Source organism: Eumetopias jubatus, unplaced genomic scaffold (assembly GCF_037043125.1).
Source record: "Eumetopias jubatus isolate StellerSeaLion01/CBP00866 unplaced genomic scaffold, mEumJub1_p1.0 scaffold_1, whole genome shotgun sequence".
Lineage (NCBI taxonomy): Eukaryota > Metazoa > Chordata > Mammalia > Carnivora > Otariidae > Eumetopias > Eumetopias jubatus.
In genome coordinates this window covers 159298198-159319020 of record NW_028274807.1, presented here as the reverse complement: position 1 = coordinate 159319020, position 20823 = coordinate 159298198, and the positions used below count along the sequence as shown (strand labels likewise).

At 45.4% G+C, this 20823-nt stretch overlaps 1 protein-coding gene across 2 annotated transcripts in view; it reads right to left on the bottom strand.

Moving 5' to 3' along the window:
* The window catches only part of CHCHD6 (coiled-coil-helix-coiled-coil-helix domain containing 6), a 249618-nt gene extending 229015 nt beyond the window's left edge, over positions 1–20603 (bottom strand). For both annotated transcript variants that reach the window (XM_088021562.1, XM_028101543.1), the window contains exons 1-2: positions 20414–20603; positions 390–510 (exon numbers count right to left, since the gene is read on the bottom strand). In XM_088021562.1, coding sequence (XP_087877688.1) covers positions 390–510; positions 20414–20500 — 208 coding nt within the window. In that variant the 5' untranslated portion in view covers positions 20501–20603. The remainder of the gene's footprint in view (positions 1–389; positions 511–20413) is intronic.
* Positions 20604–20823: the final 220 nt, after the last annotated feature.

Sequence of the window (20823 nt, the reverse complement as noted above, 5' to 3'; positions counted from 1 at the left end):
ACATAAATCCCTATCACTCTTTGAACCATACTGAACAGTAATGACAACGTGTCTATTAGGGATCCTTAACAGCAACTTCTTCCCTGAGTTACCAAGCCCTTTTGCCTCATTTGTTACATATGGAGAAACTGAAACAGTGAGGGAAACCAGTCTAGCCCCAGTCACAGGCACTCTGACTAAATGTGCTGCTTTCATCAGAGCAGACAGCATCTGTCATGCATGAAAGCCACACTCTCCTGAAAAGCAGTTATCAGAAAGGAGTTGCTTACATCACCCAGAAACAAACAGGAGCCACATTAGCTGTCAAATCTGTTCTGACAGGAAGGCTGTTTGTCATTCCTTTCACACCCCACTCCCGCCCTCCACAGAATCCCTGCAAACCGCCATACCTTTCTCTGGGCCTTTAGAGGTGCCAAATGTCGAAGGTGGAGGGGCAGGAGGGGAAGTAGGCTGGCCTGCTTGGCAAGACTGGCTGGAATCCTTCATGCGGTTAACCACATTTTCAGACAGCTAAGGGAAGAATTGAGGGATGGGAAGAGAGGGAGAGGGAAGAAGTTATATCACAGAAACCTCTACAAATGAAGATGCCCCTTTATCCATGCCCCCGGTTGACTGAGCACACCACTTCCTCCTTTTTTAAAGAAAAAAAAAGTAAAAAGTTTTATGTACCAAAAAACACAATAAAGCAAGTGAAAAGGCAACCTACAAAATAGGAGAAAATATTTGCAAATCATACATGTGACAAGGGATATGAAGAATTCCCACAACTCAATAATACAAATAAATACAAATCAAATAGTTAATTAATAATATAGGACAGGAGAAGACCAAGCATATGCAGCAGTGGAAGAGAATCGGGAATCCAGAAATAAGCCTTCTTCCAGAAATCCAGAAATAACCAACTTCAAGAATATAATTCTATTCAAAACTTCTCAAGGTGGCCCAGTGCCTAGCAGATTAGTGCCAAAGACCTGTCTGGATTCCAGGCTGACCACAGCAGGTCCCCTGCTCGCTCTCCAGTAGTTTCCTACTGCTCCCCACACACACCCTGCACGCCATGGAATCACTTTCCTCACCTCCTCTGCATCCATTACACTGCTCCTTGGCCGAGAACCACCAGCAGCCGTCCAGCCCCAGCACATTTCCACCAGTCCAAAGCTTCCCCTTCCTTTGAGGGCATCTCAGTGTCCCTCATCTGTGGAACCTTCCCTGACAGCACCCAAGGCAAGCATCAATCCTCCCCTTCCTTTTCACTCCCATCATAACACATGTGTGCTCTTAAGGAAGTACCATATGTCCTACCTGCCTCATCCTAAAGATCTGCAAACACCTCAAAGGCTGGGGTGACCTTCCACTCCTCTCTGTATAACCCCAGCACCACACACAGAGTAGACATCACAACACTGCTTGACTCATTCCACTACAGTTCCACCTAATGAAGACTGGATAACCAACATTTTCATTCATTTCAGAGGAAGCGAAATAGGCATGAGGGTGTCATAAAACAGCTTACTAAAATGAAATGGCAAGCTAGGGATAAATCCAGAGTAAAAACCCTTAAGAGTTCACTTCAGTAAATATTTATTAAGTACCTAATATGTGCAAGGCATCATAAAGCACAGTTGAGGGGAAAACGTTAAAAATGACTTTAAGACAAAAGCAATGATCAGCAACTCCACTTCCAGGTACCCAGCCGAGAAAAGTGCTCCCACATGTACACAGCAGAAATGGAATAGGGAAAAAAAGAAAAAAAGGAAAAACATAAATAAGGAACTGGTTGAAGAAATGATGGTATATACCGTCTATGAAATATGATGGAGCCATTAAGAAAGAATGAGGTAAAACACGCACGACTGACATGGAAGGGCATATGGGATAGCCTCCTGATGTTTAAAGTCACAGAACCCTTTGTATAGCCCAATTTTGTAAAAAGAGAAATGCAACTGTAGAAACGCAGACATACAGATATAAATATGTCAGTAAGCACAAGTACACATTCACAAATGTGGCCGTGCATTTGAATTTTCACATATATGCATATCCACAAATACACGTATCTGGTCAGAAGTGAACATCTATAAAGCTACAGAGGAAACACGATGGTTATGTCCTGCAAGTGGGGTCCAGGTGCAGGTGGGGCAGGACTTTCACTTTGGGCATTTCTGTGTTGTAACTGTTTACCGTGGACATTTTTTAGCAACAAAAGATTATAATAATAACAACTGAGTCCCTCTAGTATTTCAAATAAATACAAATCAAATAGCTAATTAATAATATAGGACAAGAGAAGACCAAGCATATGCAGCAGTGGAAGAGAATCGGGAATCCAGAAATAAGCCTATATATCTACATTCAATTGCTTGACAAGGAGTCAAGACAATTTAATGGGGGAAGGAACCCTCATTTATTCTCCAACAAATGACACTGGTACAGCTGGATTTCGATATGCAAAAGAAGGAAGTTGAACAGCTACCTCACACTATACAAAATAACCCAAAATAGATCAGAGACCTAAATGTAGGAGCTAAAACAATATAAGGGTAAATAAAAGAAAATATAGAGGTAAGTGTTTATGACCTCAGCTTTGGCAGTGGATTTGTAGATATGACACCAAAAGCACAAGTAACCAAAGAAAATTAGATATTTTGGACTTCCATCAAAAGTAAAAAGTTTTGGGCACCTAAGTGGCTCAGTCGTTAAGCGTCTGCCTTCAGCTCAGGTCATGATCCCAGGGTCCTGGGATCGAGCCCCGCATTGGGCTTCCTGCTCAGCAGGAAGCCTGCTTCTCCCTCTCCCATTCCCACTGCTTGTGTTCCTGCTCTCGTTATCTCTGTCTGTGTCAAATAAATAAATAAAATCTTTAAAGAAAAAAAAAGTAAAAAGTTTTATGTACCAAAAGACACAATAAAGCAAGTGAAAAGGCAATCTACAAAATAGGAGAAAATATTTGCAAATCATACATGTGACAAGGGATATGAAGAATTCCCACAACTCAATAATACAAAGAAAAATAACCCAATTTTAAAAATGAGCAAAAAAAATATCTGAACAGATATTTCTCCAAGAAAGATATACAAATGGCCAATACGCAAATGAAAAGATGCTCAATATCACTACTTATAAGAGAAATGCAAATTCAAACCACAATGAGATAGATAGCACTTCATACCCACCAGGAAGGCTATAATCAAAAGTCAGATAATAACAAATGTTGGCAAGGATGTGGAGAAATCAAAGCCCTCACACATTGCTGATGGCAATATAAAGTTCCACCGCTACTGTGGAAAACAGCCTGGAAGTTCCTCAAAACATTAAGCAGAGAGTTACCATTTGATCCAGCAATTCCACTCCCAGGTATCTACTCAAGAGAAATGAATATATCCACACAAAAATTTGTACGTGAATGCTCTTATCAGCATTATCCATAATAGCCAAAAAGTGGGAAGAACCCAAATGTTCATCAAATGACTAATAGGTAAGTAAAATGTGGTCTATCTACACAACAGAACACTATATGGCTGTAAAAAAGAACGAAGTACTAATACATGCTACCAAATGCACGAACCTGAAACCATTATGCCAAGGGAAGTAAGCCAGACACAAAAGGCAACACATTATATGATTCCACTTATTCAAAATGTCCAGAATAGGCAAACTTCTAAAGACAAAAAGCAGGTTAGTGGTTGCCTTGGGCTTGGTGAAAATGTTCTATAAATGATTGTGATGATAGTTACACATCCCTGTGAAAATTCTAAAACCCACTGCCTTATATGCTTTAAATGGGTGAGTTGTATGGTATGTTGAGTCATATCTCAACAAAACAGCTACAAATAAAAAGAGAGAACAAAAGACAAAAATGAGCAGTCCAGACAGGATGTCACTCAGCAAAAGCAGGGTATCCCATGAAAGGTGCACCTGTGTGGGTTCCTGGGGATGGGAGCAGGATTCAACAGACGCTATGGGGTATTGGGGGACAGGGGGTGTCTCTCATGGTACAAGGTGGGGCACAGAGAAAAGGGGAACGGGTAGTCAGAGAGCAGGGTGCCTGCAGCCCTAAGTTCATTTTGGAAGGTGTGGGTTGTAAAGGTGGATTTGGATGAAGCCGGTACTGAGAGAAGCTTCAAAGTCAGGCAGAAGGGCTCCAACAATTGCAGAGCATTGTTGAAAGTTTCAGAGCCAGGAAAGAACACAGGCTGTGTTCTCAGCAGTGCTACAGGGAGCACATGGAGTGGGCAGTGGGATCTTGGTCATGAAGTGACAAGGGCCTGCGGCACCAGCAGCAGTGGTGGTGGCATGGAATGAGAGGCTTTGCCTGGTACTGCCTCAGTAAGGAACAAAGGAGATGCAGAGTTAAGAACAAGGAGTTCCATGGGGCACCTGAGTGGCTCAGTCAGTTAAGCATCTGCCTTCTCAGGGTCCTGGGATCGAGCCCCGCATCGGGCTCCCTGCTCCGCGGGAAGCCTGCTTCTCCCTCTCCCACTCCCCCTGCTTGTGTTCCCTCTCTCGCTGTCTCTCTCTCTGTCGAATAAATAAATAAAATCTTAAAAAAAAAAAAAAAGAACAAGGAGTTCTGATCTGTAGTTAGTGGGACAACTTGAGAATGCCAGGAAAAGGGAAATCAAGAGACTATTTTGAAAGAGCAGCAAATGAGATGGAATGTAGATATAAAATCTCAAATGAGAACAGGGAAAGAGCCCCTACAAGCCCGTTGGCTCCCTCCTTCATTATGGCCGCAGCAACTAAGACCTGAAATGAGTCAGTGTATTGGAAAGCGGAGGGGTACCTCCACAGCACAGCACGCCCATTTCTTGCTCAAATTTGCTGCACAGAGGACCAAGGTGGGACACCAGGTTGGATGTAGGGCGATAGCATGGCTGAGGTGGAATGCTCTTCCAGGCAGGTGGGGACATGGAGCTGGCACTCAACAATGAACTCAGGCCACAGGGAAAGAGGATTTGGGTGTCCCAACGGTGTGCTGAAGCCAGCTTGGAAGAACTGATTTTTAAATTTTCAGTAATTTTGCAAGCTGGTTGACTTCATGACAGTAGCCTGAAATTGGCCATGATGGGGAGTATTTCTACCACAGAAATTGGCAAATACTACACATAAGGGCCCTTTCTTGGGCAGAAATCTGGTTGTTAAGCTTTTACCAGCACACCACAGGGCATCGCTCCCCTCCTCTCTCCAACTGCAAGTGGACTCGGTGAGATGCACCAGTCCTCTGAGGGACAGAGGGTACGGGGCATGTGTCCTGAGGGAAGAGAGCACTGGGTGGTCCTAGAATCCATATGGGTGTGGGTGAAGCACCAATGGCATGTGTGATATGCATGAAAGAGGCAGCCATGGCTGGTAATGCCCCAATCCTCACTGTGGAAAAGGGCCACGTGACCAGGAAGAGCATGCACTGCACATAGAGACCACCGTAGTGCAGCCACACGGGGACCAGAGGAAGCAGCCTGGCCAAAGGCACCAGAACGACAATGCACTTTCCTTCATCAAGTATCTGCTTATTAAGTATCCATTGTGTGATAGCAATATTCTAGAAACTGTGAGTGAAAAGAAACAACAAAACAGCAGTGAAAGAGACATGGTCCCTGTTTGATGGAGCTTACATTCTCAGGGGAAGTAAGAGACAATAAATAAGTAAATAATGTCACAAATCCTATTTCATCCAGCCTAAGACACCATCAATTGTAAATCACACAGTTATCTTCATATAACCTGAAGAAAGACAAAAAACACCAATGAAATTAATATTCTGCCTATTATGTGATATCCTGTTCCAGAGATATTAAAACATGTGTCTTAAAGATCAGTGAACCACGTTAGGTGACAAGTGCTAGGAAAGAATAAAACACAGCATTGCAGTGTGACAGGGACATAGGAGGCGGTGCAGGAAGCCATAGGCATTGGGGAAGGCCCCTTAGAGGGGAGGACACTAATGTTAATACTCCCGCCCCAAATGAGGAGGCCCTGATCATGCCGACATGTTGAGATCCTGGAGAAAATTATCTAGTACCAAGCAGAGGCCCGAGTACGTGCAAAGCCTCTGAGAACAACTGAGTCTGGTACATCCAAGTGCCTGACAGAAGGCCAGTGTGTGAGAAGGAAAATGGGACCAGATGACCAGGCCAAGGAGGCAGGCAAAGGCAAGACCACAAACCCTAGCAGACTGATGTAAAAAGCGCAAATTTGATCCAAGGACCAAGGAAGTTTTGGTGGGGTTCTACACAGGTGAGTCACAGGCTCCGATTTCCTCAGCCCAGCCTCGGGGGGCATCAACTGAACCACACCACTTGGTGAGTGAGGGGTTAAGGAAAACATTGGCAAGCTTCTTGTTGGCAGTAGGAGATTTGTAATATTTTTTAATGTTGCTACAAAATACAGCAAGTAATATTTTAATCAACAAATATACATATACACACAGTAGTCATGCGAGAATAAACACCATCTGGGCAATGCTCCCTGTACCAACAGAACCAGAATGGGGGCCTCCGGAGCCAGACGGGTCTGGGAGCTCAGTGCCAGAGGCCCACTGGTCACTGTGCTATGAGAGGTGGCCAGACAGGATCCTGTGTGGTCAGGAGACAGAGGGCCACATCCAGAGCAGTGCAGGGAAAGAGGAGCACTACCTGTGCTCCGCTGTGTGGCCTGGACCCCGTTCTCTGGCTTCTCTGAGCATGTCTCTCACCTACAAAATGGGGACCCCTTGAGGCTGGACTGACTACATCATACGGTTCGGGAGTTCAGTGGTTTGGGGTCAGACAGGCCTGGGTTTGAATCCCAACTCAGCTGCTTGCTAACTACGTGACGTTGGGCAGGGGACTTCTTATCTGTAAATCAGTTTCTTCATCTGTGAGATGGAAATAATTAATGGTCCAGACTGTGGGGCTATGGCGAGGATTAAATGCAGCAATCTACACAAAGCAGTCGGCACCAAGTCAACAACCAATATTAGCTATTATGGGAAATGGCAAAGCAGTATACAAATATTATCACCCATACAAGGCACATACCAAATGTGCAAAACTACATGAACTAATCAGTAACAGTAATGATAGTTAACAGCTGCCATGTACTATAAATTGAGTGTTGTTCTAAGTGTTCCAAATGCAGCTTTGTGACCTTGAGCAGGTTTCTTCCCTCCTCTTCCATAATCTGCACAGAATTAAATTGGGCAGATTCTTTTTAAAGCACCCTCCGGCTCTGACAACTGGTGGCTCAAACCTCACCTGCCCTCAGCCTTGAGTGACGTCAGGACTCTGGGGAGGGGGCCTTATCCGGCCTCCACCATGGCACATGCACCTGATGCCTCCCCACGTCTCCAGGGACAACCTCCCCCCAGCTCCAGCCCACCACCCTCCACCAGCATTGTGGCAGTGGGTGGGAAGGCCGCAGACAGCCCAAATCAGGCCTCAATCAAAGGCACATGTGCTTGGAGAATTCAACACTTCCATGGTAACAAACACGGCTGGGAACCCAGGCCCCACTTCCTACCGATTGCCATTCCATGATGGCAACCAAAATGCTTCCCTCACCCGAAAGCATTGAATGTATAGGCAAGTTCCCAAAGAGGGGGCAAGAGGTTTCTTTATCAAATCACACGGGGCTGTAAGTCACATGGCCACCTCACAACTAGAAGGCTGGGGAGCAGAGTGCTGCCTTACAAAACACACATGGGTATTCCCCATTTGCGACGGAAGAACGACGATAGGAGTGAGCACTGTCCCACTGCCCCAATATATCACAGCAGATCAGAGTCACAATAGCTACAGGTTGTAATGCCCTCTACTAATACTAACCTCTACTAATACTAACCGTGACAGGCAGTCAGCACTCACTCTGCACAAACCACCTCCTTAATCCTCACAGTATAAAGCCGGCTTTCCCATTGAGGAAGCCAAGACACAAAAAGGTTACAGCACTCGCCCCCTGCCGGGAAGCTCCCACAGCTCCCAGGGTGCAAGCCCCACTGTACAGCAGGCTGCCGGACTCCTGAACCTCCGTGCCAGTCAGCTCTGGGGGCAAAGGGATGCTGACCCTGACAAGAGCAGGGAAGGAGGAACTTGCTGAGCAGCACTCACAGGCAGGAGGGCCCCCCAAGAAGGGCCAACTACTGCCAAAGCAATGAAGGGCGGAGGAGCCAGGATTGGCTAAGAGACACCAGGGCACACCAGCCAGTGACAAGTAGGCCTGGCCACAAAAGGCACTTCCTGCCTCTCCCTGCTGACCCTGTCTGAAGTCAAGACCCTGCCACCACGCCCTCCCACCCTTCCTCGGCCTCATTTCTCTCAAAGCACTGGTTGTTAGCCACGGGAAAGAATACACATGTGACCACCTACTCGTCATCACTCCCACCGGAACACAAGCTCCGTGGGATTCTGCTTTGCCCTTTGCTGTATCCTCGGGACCTAGAAAGTGCCCGGACACTGGAGATACTCAAATATTTGTTAAACACATTAACTAAAGAAATTCTCATTAAAGGCCCAGGTCCATAACACCGAGCTATTACAAGGGAGTATGTAGGATATAACAGCCAAGAACCTTGTACTCAAAGAGCTTATGGTCAGACAGGGGGGTAAGGTGAAAGGCCCCGAGAACATGAGCTGCTAAGCCGTCAGGTGAGAGAAGCTGAGCTAGCATACCCAGGAGCTCTCCAGAAGGCACCTAAGTGTCAGTTGGAAGGGACACGGCCTGAGACGGGCCTGAACAAACGACCATAGAAAGGGTAGGAGTTGAGGGGTGTTCCAGAGAGGAAGGGCACATGGAAGGCACAGAGGAAGAAGTCTGAGGTTCAGCCCAACCGAGCGCAGGTCCATGAAGGAGGGAAGATGTGCACAGCTGGCGGGCTCTACCCAGTCAGGGCCTTGAAGGAGAAGGAGAATGGAATTTTTTCTGCAGTCAACTGGGAGCCGCTGGTGCTTTCTAAGCAGGGCCTCGGTCACCATCTCCTCTTCACACAGAATAGCCTGGCAAAGCAGCAAGAGGTGCTGAGGTCACAAAGGGCTGGAGGCAGGGTCGCTGCCACAAACAGGGCACATCAGGAGCGAGAGGGCTAGAAAGTGTCATCTCTACAGGAATCGGGGTGGGGGTGGTTGCAAAAGACTCCATGCAAGTGAAGTAACTAGAGATCTGGCATCTGAATGAATGCACAGGGCAAGTGAAAAAACCAATTTACCAAGTGGTATATGCACTATGTTCTCATTTGTGCTATAAAAAGGGAAAGAGTGTGCTTGTATATGGACGCTTGGAAAAAGCCTGAAAGGATTCATGAGAAATTACGAACATTTGGCATTTAAAAATAAGATGCATTTTGCAAGAAGTCTTAAAGGAAAAACGAGGGAAAGATGACAGCAAGGGCCAGGCCTGGCTCACTGGGGGAGGGAGGCACCATCGCCGAGCGGAGCACCGCTCTGTAAGCGTGTGTGTGACATTCTAAATCCATTCAGGCAGCTCTGTTCCCTAGGCAAGTAAACACACTACATAGGATGCTGCAAGAGGTTGCCTGTGGAGAAAGAAATTATGGAATCCCCAGCATCAGAGTGCTGCCGGGGCAGACCACAGAGCGGATGTCATGCTCCCCTCCTCCAGAACGGGGCAACAATGCTCACAGCTGGGGCAGAGGAACTCAGATGTAGGAATGGGGACAGGAACTCCTGTTTAGAGATAATGATAGAAACAACCCACCTAACATCCACTGAGCCAGTTCCCATGCCAGGCCCCGGGCTAAACGCATTCCCATTTTACAGATGAAGAAATTGGAGTCAGGGAGGTGAGACAACTTGCCCAAGGTCATCATAGGAAGTCTTCAGTGCCCAGACAAAGACATGGATCCCGACCCTGGGCCCCTAACAGTGATACCTGCACAAGTAAGGCAGGAATACAGAGCCACTGTGACGTGACAAGTAACCCTGTTCTCAGAATGGCCAATTCAAGAAAAATAAAAATATTTGCCAGTCACATTTCCCCCCACTTGATGATGCTTTACTGAGCCCCCGGGAAGAGGGTGGGAGGGGGAGCACTATGTACTCATAAAACAGACAGCCTACTTAAATTAGGAGAATGTCAATATGAAAATTAGCACTTTTTTAGTCTTAACATGTTACTCATCTAGACACATGTGAGAAGTAGCAATGTGGAGGCAACTTCCTAAGCATTACTCTTTGTATTAGCAAATGCTTTGATGTTCACCAAATGAGTTCACAGCCCCAGCTCACTTCTGGGCAGGAGAGGAGGCATCCTCCTCAAGTAAGAATGGAGAAGGTGTGGTGCAGAGAAGCAGCTTGCCCGAGGTTCTGTGGTGAATCGGCAGGAACTAGGCCTGCACAGCCGGGGCCAAGGCCATTTGGGGCAACACTGTCTGAGGATCTGCTGGGTGCCAGGAGATAAATTGCAGCTCACTACCCTTTCCAAGCTGGGCCTAGGGTTTCTCCAGTGAGGCTGAGCACCTGGGGCAGTTTCCAAAAGAGCAAGCTTGTAGGAAGTTGGGTCTGTCGGTGGCTCCTGGTCCTGGACACCCCAAGCCCCATAGAGGCACTGCCCAATATTATGGTTCTAAAAAGATTCCTCTCCTTGCCTCAGGCTGTTGCCTTGGAGATTTCGTTCACTAGTCTTTCAGTTTTCTATGAGCTCAAATTAGATCCACCGGCTGCTTACCACAGATTTAAATCCCAGAATGTCAGAACAAGAAGAGCCCTTGGAGACCTCCTACACCGAGCATGGCAAACACAAATGTCCACAGGCATCAAGCAAGCAACGAAATTAACAGAATGGGCCTGGTAGGGAAAAAAAAAATAAAACAGTGCAAGGACAACATGGTGGGGACCCTGATAGGAGTAAATGTCCCCCAGAGAGGACAACTACCTCACACCTCCGGGAAAGTATCGCCATATGGGAACGTGGACCAGACTCTCAATTTTTTTCCCCCAAAGAGCTAAAAACTGAATTGATGTAAAGCCTCTAAGTTCTAAATGTTGGCAATCAATTCAAATCGATTAATACCACAAAGTTTCTGGACTTACGGTTTGGGGTGAGAGAAACCGGCTCTGGGCTAAGTACTGGGGAAGAAAAGACAAACAGATGTGACTCCTGCTCACAGGGCAGTAAGGCAGGAAGCAAGGAAGAGATTACCTCTGCCCACGCCATAGGTATAGGAGGTGAGCACAAAGTCTGCAAGACCCAGGACAGGGACAACCCAGGGTGACAGAGGGACATCAAAGAGGGTGCCTTTCAGAAGGTAACACCTGAAAGGTCCTGAGGATGACAAGGCATTTAGCCAGTCACGGGGAGAGAAAAGACAGCAGACAAAGGAGAACAGAATCGCAGGCAGCGAAGCAGCTCAGAATTCAGCAGGAGCAGGTGTCCTCCCAGCCAACACGTGCGACAAAAGGCAGCAAGCGGCACCAGCACACAGAGGGCGCCGAGAGCGAGGCCCCAGAATCTGCCTTCAACCTAAGGGAGTGGCGTAATGAGCGTTAACCCTGCACGATCACTGACCCGGCCGGCTGGTAAGGGTGACTGGCGCAGAGGGCAACACAGATGAAACAAGTGGGAAGGGAGGTGAACTTTTTTCCTACGTGCTTCTTTTGGAACTGCCTGAATTGTAATACCATTTGCCTGAAGCCTATTCAAAAGTAAAATTTATGTTTTTGTGGGTTTTTCTTTTTAATGACCCTGCTAGCATCAGGAGGTATAGATTTGTGGGAGGCAAGTCTACTGGGAAAAAGAACAATTTATCAGATGGTCAAAGGAAGACGGAATGGACTGGAAAAAGACAGAGTTAGCAGGGATAAAGAGAGGCAAAAACACAGAAATGGCTAGAAGGAAAACGCAACATCTGTCATTAAATGTAGAGAAAAAAAGTAATGCAGGACCCAGTTTTCTGGTTGAGGGACTGGCTGGCTGGGGCCATCTGTGGCATAAGAAACACAAGTGATTCTGAGGGAAGCAGAGTGGGGGATGCAGGTGAGTTCCAGTGGATGTAGTGAATTACAAGCACCCATGGGACGTGCAATGGAACAGCTCTGGGTTAGATATTTAGAATCCAAAGTCAACAGCTCACGAATGATGATGAAAGAGAATAGCCAGGGCCGGGGTGCAGAAGGGAAAGAGGGTTCAACTAGGAAACATTGTGAAGCCTCCACCAGCCGCAGAGAAGTAGCAGAGCTGGCAGATTTGATCTGGAAACCAGAGCTGCTGCAGAAGAGCGTGCACCAAGAGGTGGAAAAGGTAGACCGGTGACCTGAGGGATCAAAGATGCTTCCAGTGCAGCGTCTTTACCTCCCAAATGAAGGAACTGATCCAGAATGAACTTAGTCAGAGTTAGAGTTAACAACTATCCTTATATTTACATGACTTTATAGATTTTACTTTTACAGAGAAAGATCTTCAACACCATACTGTGACACAGTTAGGGAGTATTATTAGGTTGGAATTTCATCTTATACATACATGGGTTATATTCAAAAGTCAGAAAGAAGGGAAGGTAGAAATCACCTTAACTCTTATACTATTTAAATGTCACTACTGGTTACACTACAGTACTATTAAGAGAAAATTTAAAGGATATTCAAAAAACCCTCGTAAGTTGCTAAATCTGCCCCTAAAGTACAGCGTGGTTGTATGCCCAGCCCTCTACTGTCCTCGAACACAGTGAGTTTGGTAACCCCTGACCTGTAATTGGAGGACAGACACTAAGGAAATGTCTTCATGCAGGTACCTGAGTCTTCATCTGTCTTTAAGATGATCCTCTACTCTTCAGCAGCTGAAGGAGGAAAGGTAGAGAAACTTAAAGTGCTCTGCTTCCCTGCAGAATTGGCTCTACTTTATTTTCTGATACCTCACCATGTATCAGATGTAATGTTTTGGAAGCATGAAAAAGAATAACACCTGGGCAAGCACCTAGCCCAGGGACTGGCATGCAATGTGGACCAGCAATGCTTGCTGGACTTGACATCCAGCTCCACACGTCATTCACAGAAAAGTGTATATGGAATGGAATGGAAAAAGTAAATGGAAACTCCATTTCCTGACTTTCCAAGCTGGCATTTCTTTTGTGGCCACATTAACTACATTCCTCCGAATGGTCAGCCGGATAGAGTGTGAAAGCTGGGGAAGTTTGGAGAGGATTTGTGATCCAACCCCTTCAGCACCTATGCTAAACAGGTCCATCTTGCATATAAGGAGAGAGACTTACTACTTTGAGTGTCAGAGCTCAAGGCTAGGTCTCTCTTTCTTTCTTTTCTTTCTTTTTTTTTTTTTTAGAGATTTATTTATATATTTATATATTTATTTATTTGAGAGAGTGAGAGATAGCACAAGCAGGGGGAGTGGCAGAGAGACTTACTACTTTGAGTGTCAGAGCTTAAGTCCACGTCTTTCTTTCTTTCTTTTTTTTTCAAGAGATTCATTCATTTATTTATTTATTTGACAGAGAGAGAGAGAGAGCACAAGCAGGGGGAGTGGCAGGCAGAGGGAGAAGCAGGCTCCCCGTGGAGCACGGAGCCCAGTGTGGGGCTCAATCCCAGGATCGAGGGATGATGACCTAAGCAGAAGGCAAGATGCTTAACTGACTGAGCCACCCACACTTGCCAGGTCTTTCTGAGACACTTTGTTAACCACGCTGCCTCTAAGCAGTCAATTAAGATGAAGGACATAATACAAAGATTTATTTATTTGCGAGTGAGAAAAAGAGAGAGAGAGCCCGTGCGCATACCCGGGGGGGGGGGGCAGCAAAGGGAGAGACTCTTTCAAGCAGACTCCACACCGAGTGCGGAGCCCAAGGTGGGGCTCAATCCCATGACCCATGAGATCATGACCTGATCAGAAATTGAGTCAGACGCCCAACAAACTGAGCCACCCAGGTGCCCCATGAAGGATATCATGATAGGGAGCATCAACATTCATGCTGAGACTCAAGAAGCATATCACTGGGCAATACCAAGGTGAAGAGGAAGTTTGCTGCATACAAATGGAACAAGTTTGTATTAAAGCTTGGAAGTAAAACAAGCAGAAGAGTAAAATTCTCATGTGCAGCTGCCAAAGATCGCCAGCTTGGCTAAAAAAAGGATCATCAGTTCATTAATCCAAGCATGCAGTCCAACATGCACATATTAATGAGCCAGACACTGAAATAAATAAAACAGTCTTTGTACTCCAAGAGCCTACAAACAAAAAACAGGATATAATAACAGAGAGGAAGAGGTAACTGAGAATATTAAAAGATAAAATCATCAATCTTATAAAAGGCAACTATGAAAAACCTACAGCTAACATATTTAATGGTGGAAGATAATGTTTTCTAAGTCCAGGAGCAAGGCAAGGGCATTCACTGTCACCACTTCTATTCAATACTGTACTGAAGGTTCTAGCCAATGCAATAAAGGAAGAAAATGAAAAAAGGGGGGGGCATCCAGACTAGAAAGAAGTTAAAATTTTCCTTATTTACAGTCAGCATGATCCTACCTATATAAAATCATAAGGAATCCACAGAAAAAAACTACTTGAATAAATGAGTTCAGCAAGGTTGCAGGATACAGGATCAATATACAAAAATCAATTGTATTTCTACATACTACCAATGAAGAATCCAAAAATTAAGAAAACAATTACATTCATAATAGTATCAAAAAACAAAGTACTTGGAAATAAATTTAAGAAAAGAAATGTAAGACTTATTCACTGAAAGTATAAAACATTGCTGAAAAAATTTCTAAAAGATCTAAATAAATAGAGATTTCATATTCATAGATCAGAGGACTCCATATTGCTAAAATGGCAATTCTCCCCAAAGTAATCTACAGATTCAACACAAACCCCGTCAAAATCCCAATAGGCTTTTTTTTACAGAAGTTGCCAACTGATCCTAAAATGTGTATGGAAATGCAAAGCACTCAGAACAACCAAAACAATCTTAAAAAACAAACAAACGAACAAACTGGCATCTTTATATTTCCCAATTTTGAAGACAGTGTTGTACTAGCATGGACATATTATAGCATATAAATCAATGGAACTCTCAACAGAATTCAGAGTCCAGAAATAAACCCTTATGTTTGTGGTCAATTGATATTCACAAAGGTCCCAAAGTGGGAAATGGATAGTCTTTTCAACAAATGAAGTTTGAAAAATTTAGATATTTCATGCAAAAAAAGATTAATTTAGATCAGGGCTCAATAAACTCTAGTGCTTGAGCCAAATCTAACCCAATGCTTGATTTTATAAATAAAGTTTTATTAGAACATAGCCACACCCATTTGTTTACATACTGACTGGCTACAATGGCAAAGTTGAGTAGCAGTGATGATAAAGACCTTTTGGTCAGCAAAGCAGAAAGTACTTACCAACTGGTCATTTACAGAAGAATTTTGCCAACCCATTTTAAAGTCTTACCTCATAACATATATAAAAATTAACTCAAAATGGATCACAGAACTAAATATAAAAGCCAAAACTGTAAAGCTCTTGGAAAAAATACAGGAGGAAATATCCATAACGTTGGGTTAGGCAAAGATTTCTGAGATATGACATCCAAAGCACAATTAATAAAACAATTGATAAACTAAACTTCATCAAAATTACAACTGTTTGCACTTCAAAGACACCAATTAAGAAAATGAAAAGACAAGCCATACACTGGGAGAAATATTTGCAATGTGTAATATGATAAAGGACTTGTATCCAGCATAAAGAAATCTTATAACTCAATAGTAAAAAGACAACCCTAGGAAAAGTGGGCAAAGATGTGAATACACTTTCACCAAAGAAAATATATGGATGGCAAATAAGCCCATGAAAAGATGTTCAACATTAGATACTTCGGAAATATAAATTCAAACCACAATGAAATACCATATCACACCCACTAGAATGGCTATAATCAAAAAGATAAACAACAAGTGTTGGTGAAGATATGGAGAAAATGGAACCCTCATGTATTGCCAGTGGGAATGTAAAATGGTTGAGTCACTTTAGAAAACAGTTTGACAGTTTCTTAAAAAGTTAAACCTAACAACTCACCAAATTCATAAACAGAATGACCCAGCAATTCTACTCTTAGGTATCTATCCAAGAAAAAAGAAAATATATGTACACACACACACACACACACACACACACACACACACAAAGCTTGTATACTAATGTTCACAGCAACATTATTCATAACAGTGAAGAACTGGGAACAATTCAAATGTCTATCAACTAGTGAGTGGGTAAACAAATGCAAAGTACAGCCAGGCAATAAAAAGGAGCGAAGTACTGATATATGCTACATCAACAAGCCAACACCAAAAACATTATGCTAAGTGAAAGAAGCCAGACATAAAAGATGTGTGAGTACATTTATATGAAATGTCCAGAAAAACCAAATGCATAGCAACAGAAGGATTAGTGGTTACCTGGGGCTGGGTGTGGGAGTGGGGAGTGACTGCAAATAGGGACAAAGGAACTTTTTAGGTCTTGTGAATAAGTGTTCTAAAATCTGATTGTGGTGACAGTTGCTCAACTCCATAAATGTGCTAAAAATCATTCAAATGGGTGAACTTTACACGTAAAAAACATCTCAAAAATGCTATTTAAAAAAAAGAAAAGAAAAACCACCATCATCAGGTAAAATCTTTCCAAAGCGCCACTCCTGATTATAGACCTACAATGTTACCCCCAACGAAACCTGTAGACAGCCTTCCCTGGCATTCAGGGCCCATCACCTGTCTAGGCCCAACGCCTGGCCAACTTTCTTCAACATCCCAACCCATGTGTGGCTGCTACACACATGGCCTGTGGAGTCGGCATGTCTGAGCCTCCAGCACTACCACTAACTAGCTGTGACCTTGGGTTACTTCACCTTCTAGAACCTGTGTCATTTCTGAGATGGGGTGAACAGCTCACAAGGTAGGCAAGCGGAATGTCTGAGCTAGTGCTCAGAAAACACAGCGCACGCTTCTCAGGGCTGGCTCCGTCGCATCTTCAGTGTCCACTCCTCAGGGTGGCATCCCTCCTCAAGCAGGGAGCCCCGTTACTTTGTACACTTTTGTTTCCCTCACAACACTTGCAGTTTTTGTGTGCCTCTTTTTTCTTTCTTTTGGTCTGTTCCTGCTATTGGGCTGAGGTGTCCATGAGGGCAAGGACCCAGTGCTTCGTCCCTTATAGTCTCTGCAAGGCCAGGCCCAGTGCCTGGCAAATCACCCGTTCACAGGAAGCATTTACTGAGGTGCTGGATGATAAATTGTGGCTACAGGTGCAGTGCTCAGGCATATGGCTTCTCTGGGAATGGCATGTTTGGGGACTGTTTCTTGTGCATCTTACTACATCCTCCTTGGTCCTCCCATGAGCAGTGGTCCAGATTTGCCTCATGGAAGCAACGGATAATGGTAAACTTGATGTAGCCCTGAGAGTGTAATGAGCCTGGGGACACAGGTATCATGCAGCAGGCCAGGTGACTTGGGAAGAATGGCAGGCAGCTGAGCAGTTGGAAGGGGAAAAGGGTGGAGAACAGTGAGCCTGCATGTTGAAAAGCAACCAACTTCATCTGAATTACCAAGTATGGCTGCTTCCATGAGGCAGAGAAGAGGAAAAGTGGGCACACACAAGACATTATTGCCATGTGTGTACCTTCTCTCATTGGAGGATGAGGTTAAATATACTGGATAAAATGAAATCTTTATGTATTTCACACATGCTTGCTCTGAAAACTGGAGTTGAATATAATTGCAGTGTTTTGCATTAATTAAATTTCTTTTACCTTCCATGGAATTAGGGCTTGAACTCAATATGTAAATTTATGCAAATAAGTGTGCAAAGTAGCAAGGCCCTAGCATTGAATCTTAAGGGAATTATCGCACTTTCCAAGATCAGGGCCTGAGGATTAAATACGAGTGGTCTTTAAGAATATTTAACTTTCTCTGAAGGACCTGGAGCAGATAGTCTTCTTTGGCATCTACCTTCTACTAAAGTAATTTCTCACTTGGTTCATCCAATGATATTCTCCACTGATTTTTACTTGCCAGCTTAAGAACAAGGTGTACTCCTCAACCCTCAAGTAACTCTGCTAGTAGAAAAAGCCCCTACACCAAAACACTTTGTTGCTATCACCTCCTTGCTCAAATCTCCCTCTCCCAAACCAGGCACACAAGTGGAAGGAAGGAAGGACAGAAGGGGGGAGGAAGGGAGAAAGGAAGGAAAGAAAGAAGGGGCTCTTATAGTACGGGGCCATGCACCCCACTGTGTGCCTATGGGCAAGTCATTCTCTCTGATGAGTTTGCCCAGCATTCAGAGTCACCAAAGCTCCCTCTAGTTTCAACAGTCTCTGGGAGAACTAAGTGGGGTCCCAGTACCCTGTAAGAACAGGTAGAAGCTTTGACACACAATTTTTAGGCTGCTTTGCATATCACTGTGGGAGGGAGCTTGGAGTAGCGAGAAAAGGCCTTTTCTTGCACCCAAAAGATCTGGGCCAAAATCCCATCAGTCACTTGGGTAGGTTAACACCCTGGACAAATTCTTTAACAGCTCTAAGCCTGACTCTCCATCTTTAAAGAGAACTTATACTTTGCAAAATTGTTAAGGGAACTAGAAATAAAATATACTAGTCTGATATACCTCCAAAAATGATGATCTTCTGTCAACTTAGAGGAACTCATCTTCAAAGGGACTCCCTTGAACCGTAGAAGACCCTGACTGACCTAACTTTCCAACATTCCCAAACACTGGATACCAGGTGACAAAGGTGAGAGAGCACCCGAACAGAGCCAAGGGTGCTCTTCCAAATTCCATTCAGGCTCCTGCTCTCAACCTTCAAACATGAGCCATCTCCTCCCCATTTTGTCTTCCCTCGAGCCAGGTCAAGACTAGATAACATCAAGCAAGCACCAAATGGGCTAAGTACTATGCTAGACTAAGAATAGAGGCCACCACAAAACACTACCATTTCTAAACACTTCCACACTCATCTTCATCTTATCCTAGGCTTATTACACCCTCCCCCAACTTTTTTTAGAAATGTGCTCATCGAGACTCAAAAGATAAGTTGTTCTCTCAAGGCCACCCAGCTAATGAACATCTGCCCAGAAGTCAGACCTCCTGATGTCTTTTTCTGATCTACTCCCTAATAACTAATTCACCTACACTCAGTTCTGTGCATTTTATTTCAGCTTGGCCACTGTTTCACTGGGTTCATCCATTTAACCACTCAACAATCATTTATAAACCACCATGTGCCATGCACGGGTGTATGAGGTGCAGCATTCAATGAAAAGGCCCTGGAGTTGGCCTACTTCAATCCCAGCTCTCCCACTTGTTACCTAGGTGACCTTGGATAGACACTACTCAGTGTCTAACTTGTCCTTACTCTACAAAATGGGCAAATAACATTCTACCTCTCTCACGGGGCTGCTGAAAAGTAAATGAGAGGTTGCCTGTAAAGGATTCAGTGGAACCCATGGTCCACACTAAGCCCTCAAATGTGAGCTGCTTTTATTCTTCTTCTAGGTTCTGGGGATAGAGTCTTGAATCAGACAAGAGCCTTAGTCTCAAGGAGCTTACAGTGTGGTGGGTAACACAATAAGCAAGTAAATTATCCATAAAAGCTTCCAATGGTGATGCCTACTATGAAAAAAATCTGTGACAGTGGGGGTGGGAAGCTACTTTAGATTGAGTGGTCACCGAAAGATACTCAGGTGATACTCAAACTGTAACAAGAGCCAGATCTAAGAAAAGCTAGGTAAGAGAAAACAGTAAATGCAGAGGGAGGTCCTGTGCTTGGAGCAAACCAACATCTTGTAGTCGTGAGGCTAGCGAACAGATGGGAGGTGGGAGGGAGGGAATTGGCGTGAGATGTGGTCACACAGGGCAGCAGCACCAGCTTTGTAAAACAAGGTAATGTGGTTCCTCTTCATCTTAAATGCGCTAGGCATCCACTGGAGGGTTTTTAGCAAGGGGAAGGGCATATGATCTGATTCACAACTTTTTAACTGCTCCTTTGGCTGCGGTGTTGAGAAGAGAGCCTCAGTTAAGAGGCTGTTGCGTTGTCCAGGACTGGTAGCATTCTCATGTACACAGAACAAGCCGCGTGCACTGGGGTGCAGGGCAACATATTCAGGTCTACAACGAGTCAACGGGAGCTGGAATGAGGCCTCCCCACCTCTCCCGTTCCCAACTCTTTTCTCCCCCGATGCCAGGGTAGTGAAGCCTGAAGACGGCCCCTCCAGGATGGCGGACCCTGGGCAGCCCCCGAGCCTCAGGTCCCTCACGTACACGGTGGAGGGAGAGACGCTCGCCACCCGGGCGTTGGAAGGGCTCAACGAGCTAGGCGCGCCCGTCCGCTCTTGGGCCCGAACCTCCCCTCAGGCCGGCCCGCGCCCTCCACGCCCACCCGGCCCAAGCCGCGCTCGCTCGTCGCGCCCGCCGGCGGCCCGCTCACCCGGATGCCCTGCAGCACCCGGACCCGCTCCTCCTCGTCCATTCCGAAGGACACCCTGCGGGCCTCGCTGCTCTCGGTGCTCCCCATGGCAGGAGGCGAGCGGGCAGACGGCCACGCGACCAGGCTCCAGAGCAACCGGCCAAACTCCGGGTTGAGGCTCCCTGTGCGCCCCGCGCTTCCCGGGACTCGGGCTGCTGCGGCACAAGCCAACAAAGCCACGTCCTATTGGCCGCCGCTGGAGGTTCAACCAATAATGTGGCGCCTGCCCGCGGGGCACTGTGGGGGTTGTAGTCTAGACGGCCCGGGAGGCCCATCTGTAACTAGGGATCACGCGGAGGCGCGGTGCCTGAGCGGTGGAAAGCGTGTTGGAGTGGAGCAGCGAGTGGAAAGATCGCCCTTGAAGCAGAGCC